At 43.3% G+C, this 16566-nt stretch overlaps 1 protein-coding gene across 1 annotated transcript in view; it reads right to left on the bottom strand.

The window, feature by feature from the left end:
• The window catches only part of LOC121001017 (ovalbumin-related protein Y-like), a 344860-nt gene that overhangs the window by 210861 nt on the left and 117433 nt on the right, over positions 1-16566 (bottom strand). The window contains exon 3 of the mRNA XM_040431875.1: positions 9087-9221. Coding sequence (XP_040287809.1) covers positions 9087-9221 — 135 coding nt within the window. The remainder of the gene's footprint in view (positions 1-9086; positions 9222-16566) is intronic.

The following is a 16566-nucleotide window of genomic DNA, read 5'->3' as shown; positions in this document are numbered from 1 at the left end:
AGGTCCAAAGCCTTGAAAATCCAACAAGAACTCCTCCTCATGAGGGTGAAACTGAAGGACCATTTAAATATATGCCACGCCAAAGCATATCAGTATGCACAGTTTCGGTTTTTCTCTCATGGGGACAGAGGTTCGAAATTGATGTCATCACTCATAAAACAACGGAAGGACACTATGTTCATCCCCAGTATAAAATCCTCAGATGGCAAATTACTGCATAGAACTGCGGACATAGCAGCGGAATTTAAAACTTTTTATCAGGGCCTCTATGGGCTAGATAAGGGCTCCAATAATCCAGATCCAACTGTAAACAATGTGATAGATGACTTCCTGACTCATTTAAAATTACCCCATCTTAGTAGCGCAGAGGGGTCCACACTGATTGCCCCAGTGACGGAGGAAGAAGTAGGGAAAGTGCTGAGGTCAATGCCCATGGGAAAATGCCCAGGACCGGACGGATTTCCGGTAGGTTATTACAAGAAATTTGCTAACATCTTATGTCCACAACTCACGAGTTGGTGTAACTCTCTCCTTACAGGCGGGCATCTCCCTACCCAATCGCTAGAAGCTACCGTGACTATTCTGCCCAAACCTGGAAAAGACCACACGCTCTGCGGGAGTTACAGGCCCATATCTCTTTTGAACGTTGACATAAAGGTTTGGGCCAAAATTTTGGCCACTCGCCTTAGTTCCTTTCTTCCTAAATTGATCCACCCTGACCAAGCTGGTTTTGTACCAGGAAGAGAGGGGAACCATAACTCCTGCAGAGTCGTCACGGCAATCCAATGGGCAAAGAAGCATGGTACCCCCCTGACCTTTTTAAGTGTAGATGCGGAGAAGGCCTTCGACCGGGTAAAATGGAGCTTCATGGAAAAGACCTTGCAGAGGTTCGGTATACCTGAACAATTCCAAAAAGCTATCATGACCCTCTACACCAACCCAAGTGCTAAAATTAGAGTAAATGGCACCCTATCACCCTCCTTTCCCATCTTTAATGGCACCCGGCAAGGATGCCCATTATCTCCTGCCCTATACATTTTAGTGATGGAGACCCTTCTCCAGGCCATTAGAGACCACCCTGGCATAAGAGGGGTTAGGGCCAAGAAAGATACAATTGAATTCATCAACGTTGCCTACGCTGATGACCTCTTGGTAATGGTGTCCAACCCGGTCGAGGCCTTCCCGCATCTCCTTTCTCTATTCAAGCTATTTGGCACAGTCTCTAATTATAAGGTAAATTATAACAAGTCGGAGGTTATGAACATTACAGCCCCACCAAACAATGTGTCTTCCCTTAAAGTTACAACACCTTTTAGTTGGCAGACTTCCCACATCACATACCTGGGAATTAATATCCCGTCTAAACTGGAAAACATTTTTAAGCTGAATTATACCCCCCTATTAGCTGACATACAACGCTTACTAAGTTCTCTTCGCATCCCATACACTTCATGGATGGGGAGGAAGAACCTGTTGAAGGCCTTTGTGCTTCCCAAAATACTCTATGTCATGCAGATGCTGCCGGTCTTCCTCCCCTCCTCCTTTTTTACACAGATCCGGAGATTATTTTCTACTTACCTGTGGGGGGGGAGGGGAGCTAGGATAGCATATAATAGACTGATTCTGAGGAAAACTCAGGGTGGATTTGCGCTACCAGATGTACAGTTATATTACAGGGCTATCCACCTTAGGCGCTGGATGCAACTACATATTCCTAACTGCGCAACGTTAGGTACTGCTTTAGAGACACTACAACTCTCTCAACCTCAGAGAGCAGCATTGTGGGGTCTGACTTCCACATCACTCCACAGCCATGTACTTCTTAAAGGCACAAGTATGGTAATCAAACAACTCAATAAAGACCGCAGCTTGTTAGGAACACCCTCACTAACTATGCCAGCGGATCTAGCCCCTTTTGCAGTAAGACCTGCTCTAGTACATACCTCACCAGCGTGGAATTCCCTGAGTGAGTTTACCACCAAAGAGTATCTAGATGCTGCTCTAGGCAGTCTACCAGCTGATCATCCCCTTCACAAGGTCATGCAGTCCTGTAATTTTCTGGGCTTAGCGGATTTTAAGGCAGTCAGTAAGGTCCTAATAGATAAACAGAGCCATAAACAAGATCAGACGTGGTTCGAAAAAATTCTGTCCTCCAGCTCACCTCATAGTAGGCTGATATCTCTATTTTACCTCGGCTTAAATGCACCCCAAGCTAGGGACGCTCCTCTGTTTCTGAAAACTTGGGAGTCAGAATTAAACAGGTCTTTCACTGAGACGGAGGTTCTAAGGTTATATGCACATTCGCATGGCTTTTCCAGGTGCGTTAAAATACAAGAGCACTCTTTTAAAGTACTCACCCAATGGTATATGACACCGAGACAGCTGTTCCTCAGGGGTCTTAGCCCCAGTGACCAGTGCTGGAGATGTAAAGATGGAGAGGGAACATTATCACACATTTTTTGGTCCTGCCCGCTGATTCAACCTTTTTGGGAGAAAGTTTCTAGAGCCATTAACTCAATTACAAACAAGTTGATACCCTTGTCTCCTGAGTTGGTTCTCCTATGGTTACCTACCAAGGCTCTTTCCCCCTCTAAGAATAGCTTAGCCACGCAACTGATCCAAGCGGCAAGATTGATAATTCCTCAGAGGTGGCTAAGTGCAGAACCCCCCACTCTTTCTCAATGGATGAATAGGGTGGATCTCATACAACGCCTAGAGGAACTAGCTAGTTGGGAGAATAGAACACATGAGAAACATGCTAAAATGTGGAACCCCTGGTTGCGTTATCGTCAGTCACACACGGCAGTGGCTTAATAAAGGTCACTTGACCCTTCCATTCCGTACTACCTCACTTTACCTCCATCATCAGGCTAGTTTACACTTTCTAAAGACGTGCTTAGAGATTTACTTCATGGTTATATATGTTTAGTGAGGCCGTTGCCTTGCTGTTCACCAACAAGATAAAATGTCCCCATAACCAAGTGACCGATGCATGTATTCAGTCATATAAGATCAAGAGATGTCTTCATAATGTTTCACGAGGGCCTAATATGCGATGTTTTGTCATACTTTACTTGCTCCACATTATGACTTCGATCTGTCTATTTGCACTATTCTTACTGTCTAGATATATGTGTGGGATGTGCCTATCCACCCTGGCTATGCAATGTATATCTTACATGTCTTGACACTATAATGTAAGGTCTCTTGTGTAATTTACCTACTTCTTTTTAATAAAAAGAAAATTGTCAAGATATTGGCATTATATAAAGGGGGCATAGAATCTGACACTAGCACAGAATTTGGCAACATATTAAGCGGATACAGAGCAAGAGGTGCTATATAAAGGGGTCACAGATCCTGAAAGCTATAAAAAGAAGGCACAGATCCTGGCATTATATACAGGGGCAGAGAACCACTATATATAGGGACACAGAACATGAGGATATTTACATGGGGACAGATTGTGTGGCACTATATAAGGGTGCGCTACCATTAAGACCACTGTGTGTGGTGCTTTACTTTCAGGGAAGAAAGGGATGCAAATGAGCTTTTAACAAGCTCTGCCTCTGATGCCACCAGATGTAAGGCAGCTATCCTACAAGTCAATGTACGACCCCTTGTAATATACTTTACTAATGAATTTTTAATATAGTTTTTCCTCCCTATAGCGCACCTTTCCCTCTACGCTTTATATTTACTTTTCTGCACACCGTACAGAGTACGGAGTCTACAGTTTATGAATGGGGCGCTGCGCATAGAGTACGGGCAGGAGCATCCACAAGGCATCCACAAGGCATTTTTGCCCACAGGACTTCCGCATACTGGATGTTTTTCCCTTTTCACACCATTCTTTGTAAACCCTAGAAATGGTTGTGCGTGAAAATCCCAGTAACTGAGCAGATTGTGAAATACTCATACCGGCCCGTCTGGCACCAACAACCATGCCACGCTCAGAATTGCTTAAATCACCTTTCTTTCCCATTCTGACATTCAGTTTGGAGTTCAGGAGATTGTCTTGACCAGGACCACCCCCCTAAATGCATTGAAGCAACTGCCATGTGATTGGTTGACTAGATAATTGCAGTAATGAGAAATAGAACAGGTGTTCCTAATAATTCTTTAGGTGAGTGTAGTTCTGTACTTATAACTACAAAAAAGTTATAGGGGTCAGAATATGGTGATGACAATTTTTTTTAAGGTTTTTCTTTTTTTCAGTATTAAAATGCAATGAAAAGTATACAAGTGTGGTATCATTGTAATCAGACTGACCTGGAGAATGAAGGTAACAGTTTTACTGCATAGTGAACCCCGTAAAAAAAAAAAACAACTGTGGCAGAATTGCATTTTTTTCCAATTCCATCCCATTTGGATTTTTTTCCCGCTTCCCATTATGTTGTATGCAACAGTAAATGGTAACATTAGAAAGTACAACTTGTCCCTCCAAAAATAAGCACTGATACGGCTATGTGAATGGAAAAATAAAACAGTTATGACTCTGGGAAGGCGGGGAGTGAAAAACGAAAATGCAAAATCAGAAAATTGCCCTGTCCTCTGAGCGTTAACCAAAAGGTATACATTCTTTGTTTACATTGTATATCATGTTTTATGATATGGTTTGAATTTCTCAATTTCCATATTTTATATATATATATATATATATATATAGTACAGACCAAAAGTTTGGACACACCTTCTCATTCAAAGAGTTTTCTTTATTTTCATGAATATGAAGGCATCAAAACTATGAATTAACACATGTGGAATTATATACATAACAAACAAGTGTGAAACAACTGAAAATATGTCATATTCTAGGTTCTTCAAAGTAGCCACCTTTTGCTTTGATTACTGCTTTGCACTCTCTTGGCATTCTCTTGATGAGCTTCAAGAAGTAGTCACCTGAAATGGTCTTCCAACAGTCTTGAAGGAGTTCCCAGAGATGCTTAGCACTTGTTGGCCCTTTTGCCTTCACTCTGCGGTCCAGCTCACCCCAAACCATCTCGATTGGGTTCAGGTCCGGTGACTGTGGAGGCCAGGTCACCTGGCGCAGCACCCCATCACTCTCCTTCATGGTCAAATAGCCCTTACTTTCAAAGTTTTCCCAATTTTTCGGCTGACTGACTGACCTTCATTTCTTAAAGTAATGATGGCCACTCGTTTTTCTTTACTTAGCTGCTTTTTTCTTGCCATAATACAAATTATAACAGTCTATTGAGTAGGACTATCAGCTGTATATCCACCTGACTTCTCCTCAACGCAACTGATGGTCCCAACCCCATTTATAAGGCAAGAAATCCCACTTATTAAACCTGACAGGGCACACCTGTGAAGTGAAAACCATTTCAGGGGACTACCTCTTGAAGCTCATCAAGAGAATGTCAAGAGTGTGCAAAGCAGTAATCAAAGCAAAAGGTGGCTACTTTGAAGAACCTAGAATATGACATATTTTCAGTTGTTTCACTCTTGTTTGTTATGTATATAATTCCACATGTATTAATTCATAGTTTTGATGCCTTCATAGTCATGAAAATAAAGAAAACTCTTTGAATGAGAAGGTGTGTCCAAACTTTTGGTCTGTACTGTATATATATATATATATATATACATATATACAGTCAGGTCCATAAATATTGGGACATCGACACAATTCTTGGCTCTATACACCACCACAATGGATTTGAAATAAAACTAGATGTGCTTTAACTGCAGACTGCCAGCTTTAATTTGATGGTATTTACATCCAAATCAGGTGAACGGTGTAGGAATTACAACAGTTTGCATATATGCCTCCCACTTGTTAAGGTACCAAAAGTAATGGGATAGAATAATAATCATAAATCAAACTTTCACTTTTTAATACTTGGTTGCAAATCCTTTGCAGTCAATTACAGCCTGAAGTCTAGAACGCATAGACATCACCAGATGCTGGGTTTCATCCCTGGTGATGCTCTGCCAGGCCTCTACTGCAACTGTCTTCAGTTCCTGCTTGTTCTTGGGGCATTTTCCTTTCAGTTTTGTCTTCAGCAAGTGAAATGCATGCTCAATCGGATTCAGGCCAGGTGATTGACTTGGCCATTGCATAACATTCCACTTCTTTCCCTTAAAAAACTCTTTGGTTGCTTTTGCAGTATGCTTTGGGTCATTGTCCATCTGCACTGTGAAGCACCATCCAATGAGTTCTGAAGCATTTGGCTGAATATGAGCAGATAATATTGCCCGAAACACTTCAGAATTAATCCTGCTGCTTTTGTCAGCAGTCACATGATCAATAAATACAAGAGAACCAGATCCATTGGCAGCCATACATGCCCACACCATGACACTACCACCACCATGCTTCACTGATGAGGTGGTATGCTTAGGATCATGAGCAGTTCCTTTCCTTCTCCATACTCTTCTCTTCCCATCACTCTGGTACAAGTTGATCTTGGTCTCATCTGTCCATAGGATGTTGTTCCAGAACTGTGAAGGCTTTTTTAGATGTCGTTTGGAAAACTCTAATCTGGCCTTCCTGTTTTTGAGGCTCACCAATGGTTTACATCTTGTGGTGAACCCTCTGTATTCACTCTGGTGAACTCTTCTCTTGATTGTTGACTTTGGCACACATACACCTACCTCCTGGAGAATGTTCTTGATCTGGCCAACTGTTGTGAAGGGTGTTTTCTTCACCAGGGAAAGAATTCTTCGGTCATCTACCACAGTTGTTTTCCGTGGTCTTCCGGGTCTTTTCGTGTTGCTGAGCTCACTATTGCATTCCTTCTTTTTAAGAATGTTCCAAACATCTCTCTGATGTTTTTTTGTTTGTTTTTTCAGCCTAATGATGGCTTGCTTCACTGATAGTGACAGCTCTTTGGATCTCATCTTGAGAGTTGACAAATGCAAATAGCACACTTGAAATTAACTCTGGACCTTTTATCTGCTCATTGTAATTGGGATAATGAGGGAATAACACACACCTGGCCATGGAACAGCTGAGAAGCCAATTGTCTCATTACTTTTGGTCCCTTAACAAGTGGGAGGCACATATGCAAACTGTTGTAATTCCTCCTATTGGATAATTACTGCATGGGCGATTATCTTTCAGCTGGCAATAAGTTATTTAAGCCCAACTGGTGCAATGAGTTGCTTCTCATTTCTTAAACAACCATGTCGAAAAGCACATCTCGTGGTCATAGAAAAGATGTTAGTCTGTTTGAGAAGGGTCAAATCATTGGCATGCATCAAGCAGAAAAAACATCTAAGGAGATTGCAGAAACTACTCAAATTGGGTTAAGAACTGTCCAATGTATTATTAAAAACTGGAAGGATAGTGGAGACCCATCATATTCGAGGAATAAATGTGGCGGGGAAAAAATCCTGAATGATTGTGATCGGCGATCACTTAAACGTTTGGTGAAATCAAATCGAAGAAAAACAACAGTAGAACTCAGAGCTATGTTTAATAGTGAAAGTAAGAGCATTTCCACAAGCACAATGCGAAGGGAACTCAAGGGATTGGGACTGAACAGCTGTGTATCCGTAAGAAAACCACTAATCAGTGAGGTAAACCAGAAAAAAAGGCTTCAATTTGCTAGGGAGCATAGAGATTGGACTCTGGAGCAATGGAAGAAGGCCATGTGGTCTGATGAGTCAAGATTTACCCTGTTCCAGAGTGATGGGCGCATCAGGGTAAGAAGAGAGGCAGATGAAGTGATGCACCTATCATGCCTAGTGCCTACTGTACAAGCCTGTGGGGCAGTGCTATGATCTGGGGTTGCTGCAGTTGGTCAGGTCTAGGTTCAGCAACAGTATGTGCTCCAAGAATGAGGTCAGCTGACTACCTGAACATACTGAATGACCAGGTTAATCCATCAATGGATTTTTTCTTCCCTGATGGCATGGGCATATTCCACAATGACAATGCCAGGATACATCGGGCTCAAATTGTGAAAGAGTGGTTCAGGGGGGATGAGAAATCATTTTCACACATGGATTGGCCACCACAGAATCCAGACCTTAACCCCATAGAGAATCTTTGGGATGTGCTGGATAAGGCTTTGTGCAGCAGTCATACTCTACAATCATCAATGCAAGATCTTGGTGAAAAATGAATGCAACACTGGATGGAAATAAATCTTGCGACATTGCAGAAGCTTATGTGTGCCGTAATCAAAGCTAAAGGCGTTCCAACAAAATGTTAGAGTGTGTGACCTTTATTTTTTTTGGATGGCGACTTTTTTTTTTGGACAGGCAGTGTATAAATAACATTTCATAGTCTTTGTTCACACTAGAGTTATGGCAAAGCCTAATTCCTGTCATCAAAAATACTGGACAGAAATATAAATACTTAGAATATAAATACACAGGGGGTCATTTATGAAATCAGATATGTCAGGTTTGTGACATAAAAAAAAATGCAATGGCAACTGCAACATTTTGTGATCCTCACCACTTTTCACAGTGACCTAAGTTTAAGAGCTAAAAGTGAGATTAGACTTGGAATATGCCTCATTTATCAAACTGGTGTAAAGTAGAACTGGCTGAGTTGCCCATAGCAACCAATCAGATTCCTCCTTTCATTTTTGACAGCTCTTTAGGGAACTGAAAGGTGGAATCTGATTGGTTGCTATGGGCAGTTCTGTTATACACCAGTTTGATAAATGACCCCAACTATGTGCAACTTTTGCAAAAGCCATTGCAGGCAACCCCTTGGTCTACATATATTATTAAAGGGGTTGACCAGGTTCAGAGCTGAACCCGGACATACCCTCATTTTCACCCCTCTGGCCCCTCATGGGCATGATAGATGCCTCCGTCTAGCAGTCCCTATGGAGAGCCTGGTAGGTCACCAGATCTCCACAAAATGCCTTTGCCCTGCGTGTATCAGCGTGTGGCAAAGGAGTGCATCGGCGCATAAAATGCTCCGATGCTCGTATCAGGGGGGCTGTCTGGGTGAAAAAGGGGGTATGAACCATCTGAACTCAAACAACCGCTTTAAGATGAACCAGTTCATAAATTTGATGCAGGCACACAAAGCAAAACCAGACTTAAAATTCTTAATTAAGAAACCTATAATATCTATATTACATTTAGGGCTATCTTACTTCAGATATGTTAAATGTTTCTTCAACAAAGAGTGTGTTGTCAATGTTAAGTATATATTCTTCAGTCTCAGTGAGTGCTGATAACAGTTGTTTAAACCCAGAATGTATATCTGTGCAGCTTTCAAAGTGTAGAACCTGAAAAACAAACAATATATAATTTTTATTCTGGCAAATAAACATGTACAGTATATGCTTTAGGCCTCTTTCACACAAGCGTGACGGATTGGCTCTGGATGCGTTCAGGGTGCGTTCAGTGAAACTTGCACCATTTTGCAAGCAAGTTCAGTCAGTTTTGTCTGCGATTGCGTTCAGTTTTTTCCGCGCGAGTGTAATGCAATTTGATGCGTTTTTCACACGCGTGATAAAAAACTGAATGTTTACAAACATCATCTCCTAGCAACCATCAGTGAAAAATGCAATGCATCTGCACATGTTTCCGGATGCAATGCGTTTTTCACTGAAGCCCCATTTACTTCTATGTGGCCAGGGCTGCGTGAAAAAGAATATAGAACATGCTGCATTTTTCACGCAACGCAGAACTGATGCGTGAAAAGAAAAACCGCTCATGTACACAGACTCATTTAAATGAATGGGTCAGGAATCAGTGCGGGTGCTATGCATTTACGTCACGCATTGCACCCGTGCAGAAAACTCGCTCGTGTGAAAGGTAGCATTTTTCCAAAATGTGCCTTGTATGTACTGTACACAATTCAGACTGTAGAAGTCATGGTGTATAACAAAACTTATTAGTGATCCAATTTCCCAAAACTGATTTGGGCTCCCACTCTGCACTGGTATATTTTTTTTAACCCCTTCCTGACCGCTGCCATACATGTATAGTGGAAGTCAGGTTTTTAAAAATGGCATCAGACAGTGTCATAGCCACTGGGTTTCTATTGTTTTAAATAGCAAACACATGGGACTAATGTCTGCAATGGGTGATAAAGCCAATCGCAGACATTTAACCATTTCAGATGCTGTGGTCGACTGTGACTAGGGATGAGCGAATTGACTTCGGATGAAACCTCCAAAGTCGATTTGCATAAAACTTTGTTTCAATACTGTACGTAACGAGCGCTCTGTACAGTATTAGAATGTATTGGCTCCGATAAGCGAAAGTTATTACTTTGCGAAGTCTCACGAGACTTCGCATAATAACTTCAGAAATTGATTTAGACTATAAAAAACCATTTCCACAAACTCAAATTCGGTTCCAAGTGGTACCTTGGAACCAAACCCGAGTTCGGGAAATGTTTTTTTACAATACAAATTAATTTATGAAGTTATTGCATGAAGTCTCGCGAGACTTCACAAAGCAATAACTTCGGCTCATCGGAGCCAATACATTCTAATACTGTACGGAGCGCTGTACAGATCCCTTATAGGATAGCATATATCAGCTATTAGGGACATCCCTAATCAGGGCCATCCTAGGGTATCCAGGAGGTTCCTGATACGGGATCGCCCCTATCGGGGCGGCTATTCCGTTTATAGGCAGGGCATAAATAGTGAGAGGGTCAGCTATAGGAAGAGAGCTCATAGCTTATTACTAGGCCCCATCCCTGCTATACACTAACCCTATTATCAATACTAACCCAGCGCTATTGCTCCATTTTTTATGTTTGTTCATTATTTTGTTCCATGTTGGAGGGTCTTTTGTGTATATTTTAGATAAATATTAAAAGCTCACAAAATATCAGCTACCACATATCTCCATAGATGTAACTAAAAAAAAGGTATGGAGGTCAGAATATGGAGGTGAAAAGAAAAAAGTTTTTTTTTTCAGTATTAAATGTGGCATTGTTGCAATCATACTGACTCAGGGGAATAAAGGTAACAGGTCAGTTTTACCACACAGAGAACACCCTAAAAACAAAACCTTACAACTGTGGTAGAATTGCATTTTTTTTCCAATTCCACCCCATTTGGAATTTTTTTCCAGCTTGTCACTACATCATAGGCAATATTAAATGGTGCCATTAGAAAGTACAACTTGTCAAACAAAAAAATCCCACACAGCTTGTGAACGGAAAAATAAATAAGGCAGGAATTTAAAAACCAAAATGCAAAAGATGGTAAATCCTCCAGGGCTGAAAGGATTATTTAAAAATGGTCCAAAAAACTAGCCCTTTTTGGTGGAAGATGCCTCTTCTCTGTCTTTTGAACCGTAAAATAGCAGCCATCATTTTGTACGATTTGTATGGGACGAATCCCAAAAAATTGTTAGTCATTGGAAAATCATAACTGCGGCAACTGACAACCGGCACTATTTTTTCCTATCTATGAATATTCTTTCTTCTGCATCTGCCACAGAGAGATGGGCACCTTTTCACCTTCAATTATGGTGAGCCCTCTTTTCAGTAAACTCCTGTATCTCCATGTGACACACATAAGTCAGCCTGCCCAGTTTCCCTGCTAGCAGTATAATAACCCCCACCCCACCCCCTCCAATTGCTCTCTCCTCCTCCTACAGTATGTCTCAGTCCTTTAAGCACCGCTCGGTAGAGGCTTCCCTCCCAGCCGAGGCCCCCTCTGCCCTCCATGCCATGCCATGGCACACTGCATTTCAATAAGAGTTGTTGCCATTGTAGTGACAGTGCTCCACTAAGGCTACTTTCACACCTGCGTTCGGTGCGGATCCATCTTGTATATGCACAGACTGATCCGAACCGATATCGCAAACGCTTATATCTGTTCATTATCCGTTCGCATTATTGTTTCAAAAAATAGTCTAAGTCAAAACGGATCCGTCCTGACTTACATTGAAAGTCAATGGGGGACCGGTTTTCAATTGCACCATATTGTATCAGTGAAAACGGATCCGTCTCCATTGACTTACATTGTAAGTCAGGACGGATCCATTTGGCTCCGCATCGTCAGGCGGACACCAATATGCTGCAAGCAGCGTTTTGGTGTCCGCCTCCAGAGCAGAATGGAGCCAAACTGATGCATTCTGAACGGATCCTTATCCATTCAGAATGCATTGGGGCTGAACTGATCCTTTCTGGACCGCTTGTGAGAGCCCTAAAACGGATCTCGCAAGCGGACCCAGAAACGCCAGTGTGAAAGTAGCCTAACTCAGGAGTTAACCACTCACCTGATCTCCAAACAAAAAGACAAAAAGGAAGGACAGCTGTTAAGAAGGATGAGTGAAAGGAGGCCCCATCGTTGGAGTCCCCACCACTGGGACACCCACAGGTTAACCTCTTCCGGACACAGGGCGTACAGGTACTTAAGGACACAGGGCATACCTGTACGCCCTATGTATTTCCGATCACCGCTGCGCGGCGGGCGGTGATCGGAACCCGGTGCCTGCTCAAATCATTGAGCAGGCACCCGGGGACAAGGCGCCGGGGGGTCCTGTGACCCCCCCCCGTGTAGACGATCGCAGCAAACCGCAGGTCAATTCAGACCTGCGGTTTGCTGCGTGATTGGTGGTGTGATAATACACCACCAATCACCATCCTGCGATCCTGAGAGGTGATGTGACATCACCTCTCAGGATCGCCTCTGATTGGTTGGCTGTAGGGGCGGGCATTTCAAATTAGAGCAGCGCTCCTCTCCTCCTTTTCAGTCCGGGGAGCCGAGGAGAGATGAGCGCTGCACGTCGTCGGATCTCGGCCAGCAGCCCCATCTGTCCAGGGGTCACCCCATCTGTGCCCAGCACCCCCATCTGTGCAATCAGGTACTTAGAGAAAGGTTAGGGACAGGTTAGGTTAGGCAGGGATATAAAGGGAAAGTAAGGCTGGGTTCACACGGGCGAGATTTCCGCGCGTGTGCAATGCGTGAGGTGAATGCATTGCACCAGCACTGAATCCGGACCCGTTCATTTATATGGGGCTGTGCACATGAGCGGTGATTTTCATGCATCACTTGTGCGTTGCGTAAAAAACTCAGCATGCTCTACAGGGAGTGCAGAATTATTAGGCAAATGAGTATTTTGACCACATCATCCTCTTTATGCATGTTGTCTTACTCCAAGCTGTATAGGCTCGAAAGCCTACTACCAATTAAGCATATTAGGTGATGTGCATCTCTGTAATGAGAAGGGGTGTGGTCTAATGACATCAACACCCTATATCAGGTGTGCATAATTATTAGGCAACTTCCTTTCCTTTGGCAAAATGGGTCAAAAGAAGGACTTGACAGGCTCAGAAAAGTCAAAAATAGTGAGATATCTTGCAGAGGGATGCAGCACTCTTAAAATTGCAAAGCTTCTGAAGCGTGATCATCGAACAATCAAGCGTTTCATTCAAAATAGTCAACAGGGTCGCAAGAAGCGTGTGGAAAAACCAAGGCGCAAAATAACTGCCCATGAACTGAGAAAAGTCAAGCGTGCAGCTGCCAAGATGCCACTTGCCACCAGTTTGGCCATATTTCAGAGCTGCAACATCACTGGAGTGCCCAAAAGCACAAGGTGTGCAATACTCAGAGACATGGCCAAGGTAAGAAAGGCTGAAAGACGACCACCACTGAACAAGACACACAAGCTGAAACGTCAAGACTGGGCCAAGAAATATCTCAAGGTTTTATGGACTGATGAAATGAGAGTGAGTCTTGATGGGCCAGATGGATGGGCCCGTAGCTGGATTGGTAAAGGGCAGAGAGCTCCAGTCCGACTCAGACGCCAGCAAGGTGGAGGTGGAGTACTGGTTTGGGCTGGTATCATCAAAGATGAGCTTGTGGGGCCTTTTCGGGTTGAGGATGGAGTCAAGCTCAACTCCCAGTCCTACTGCCAGTTTCTGGAAGACACCTTCTTCAAGCAGTGGTACAGGAAGAAGTCTGCATCCTTCAAGAAAAACATGATTTTCATGCAGGACAATGCTCCATCACACGCGTCCAAGTACTCCACAGCGTGGCTGGCAAGAAAGGGTATAAAAGAAGAAAATCTAATGACATGGCCTCCTTGTTCACCTGATCTGAACCCCATTGAGAACCTGTGGTCCATCATCAAATGTGAGATTTACAAGGAGGGAAAACAGTACACCTCTCTGAACAGTGTCTGGGAGGCTGTGGTTGCTGCTGCACGCAATGTTGATGGTGAACAGATCAAAACACTGACAGAATCCATGGATGGCAGGCTTTTGAGTGTCCTTGCAAAGAAAGGTGGCTATATTGGTCACTGATTTGTTTTTGTTTTGTTTTTGAATGTCAGAAATGTATATTTGTGAATGTTGAGATGTTATATTGGTTTCACTGGTAAAAATAAATAATTGAAATGGGTATATATTTGTTTTTTGTTAAGTTGCCTAATAATTATGCACAGTAATAGTCACCTGCACACACAGATATCCCCCTAAAATAGCTAAAACTAAAAACAAACTAAAAACTACTTCCAAAAATATTCAGCTTTGATATTAATGAGTTTTTTGGGTTCATTGAGAACATGGTTGTTGTTCAATAATAAAATTAATCCTCAAAAATACAACTTGCCTAATAATTCTGCACTCCCTGTATATTGTGCGTTTATCACGCAACGCAGGCCCCATAGAAGTGAATGGGGCTGCATGAAAATCGCAAGCATCCGCAAGCAAGTGCGGATGCGGTGCGATTTTCACACATGGTTGCTATTCACTGTATTATTTTCCCTTATAACATGGTTATAAGGGAAAATAATAGCATTCTTTAATACAGAATGCTTAGTAGAAGGTCAATTGAGGGTTAAAAAATAAAAATAAATTAACTCACCTCCTCCTCTTGATCGCGTAGTTGCCGATCTCTTCTTACTTCTTTAATCATGAGCTGCCAGCTAAAGGACCTGTGGTGACATCACATCACATGGTCCAATCACATGGTCCATCACTGTGGTGATGGACCATGTGATTGGACCATGTGATGAGCTCAGTGACGTCACCACAGGTCCTTTGACAGGTCCTGAAGAAAGAACAGGAGACCGGCAGCTACGCGATCAATTGGAGGAGGTGAGTTAATTTTTTATTTATTTTTTAACCCTCAATTGACCTTGTACTAAGCATTCTGTATTGAAGAATGCTATTATTTTTCCTTATAACCATGTTATAAGGGAAAATAATACACTGCTCAAAAAAATAAAGGGAACACTTAAACAGCACAATGTAACTCCAAGTCAATCACACTTCTGTGAAATTAAACTGTCCACTTAGGAAGCAACACTGAGTGACAATCAATTTCACATGCTGTTGTGAAAATGGGATAGACATCAGGTGGAAATTATAGGCAATTAGCAAGACACCCCCAATAAAGAAGTGGTTCTGCAGGTGGTGATCACAGACCACTTCTCAGTTCCTATGCTTCCTGGCTGATGTTTTGGTCACTTTTGAATGCTGGCGGTGCTTTCACTCTAGTGGTAGCATGAGACGGAGTCTACAACCCACACAAGTGGCTCAGGTAGTGCAGCTTATCCAGGATGGCACATCAATGCGAGCTGTGGCAAGAAGGTTTGCTGTGTCTGTCAGCGTAGTGTCCAGAGCATGGAGGTGCTACCAGGAGACAGGCCAGTACATCAGGAGACGTGGAGGAGGCCGTAGGAGGGCAACAACCCAGCAGCAGGACTGCTACCTCCGCCTTTGTGCAAGGAGAAACAGGAGGAGCACTGCCAGAGCCCTGCAAAATGACCTCAGCAGGCCACAAATGTGCATGTGTCTGCTCAAACGGTCAGAAACAGACTCCATGAGGGTGATATGAGGGCCCGACGTCCACAGGTGGGGGTTGTGCTTACAGCCCAACACCGTGCAGGACGTTTGGCATTTGCCAGAGAACACCAAGATTGGCAAATTTGCCACTGGCGCCCTGTGCTCTTCACAGATGAAAGCAGGTTCACACTGAGCACATGTGACAGACGTGAAAGAGTCTGGAGACGCCGTGGAGAACGTTCTGCTGCCTGCAACATCCTCCAGCATGACCGGTTTGGCATTGGGTCAGTAATGGTGTGGGTTGGCATTTCTTTGGAGGGCCGCACAGCCCTCCATGTGCTCGCCAGAGGTAGCCTGACTGCCATTAGGTACCGAGATGAGATCCTCAGACCCCTTGTAAGACCATATGCTGGTGCGGTTGGCCCTGGGTTCCTCCTAATGCAAGACAATGCTAGACCTCATGTGGCTGGAGTGTGTCAGCAGTTCCTGCAAGACGAAGGCATTGATGCTATGGACTGGCCCGCCCGTTCCCCAGACCTGAATCCAATTGAGCACATCTGGGACATCATGTTTCGCTCTATCCACCAACGTCACGTTGCACCACAGACTGTCCAGGAGTTGGCAGATGCTTTAGTCCAGGTCTGGGAGGAGATCCCTCAGGAGACCGTCCGCCACCTCATCAGGAGCATGCACAGGCGTTGTAGGGAGGTCATACAGGCACGTGGAGGCCACACACACACTACCGAGCCTCATTTTGACTTGTTTTAAGGACATTACATCAAAGTTGGATCAGCCTGTAGTGTGTTTTTCCACTTTAATTTTGAGTGTGACTCCAAATCCAGACCTCCAATGGTTAAAAAATTTGATTT

Source organism: Bufo bufo, chromosome 5, assembly GCF_905171765.1.
Source record: "Bufo bufo chromosome 5, aBufBuf1.1, whole genome shotgun sequence".
In the NCBI taxonomy this organism is placed as follows: Eukaryota; Metazoa; Chordata; class Amphibia; order Anura; family Bufonidae; genus Bufo; species Bufo bufo.
The sequence above is the reverse complement of the archived record's forward strand: the minus strand, read 5'-3'. Positions and strand labels throughout refer to the sequence as shown.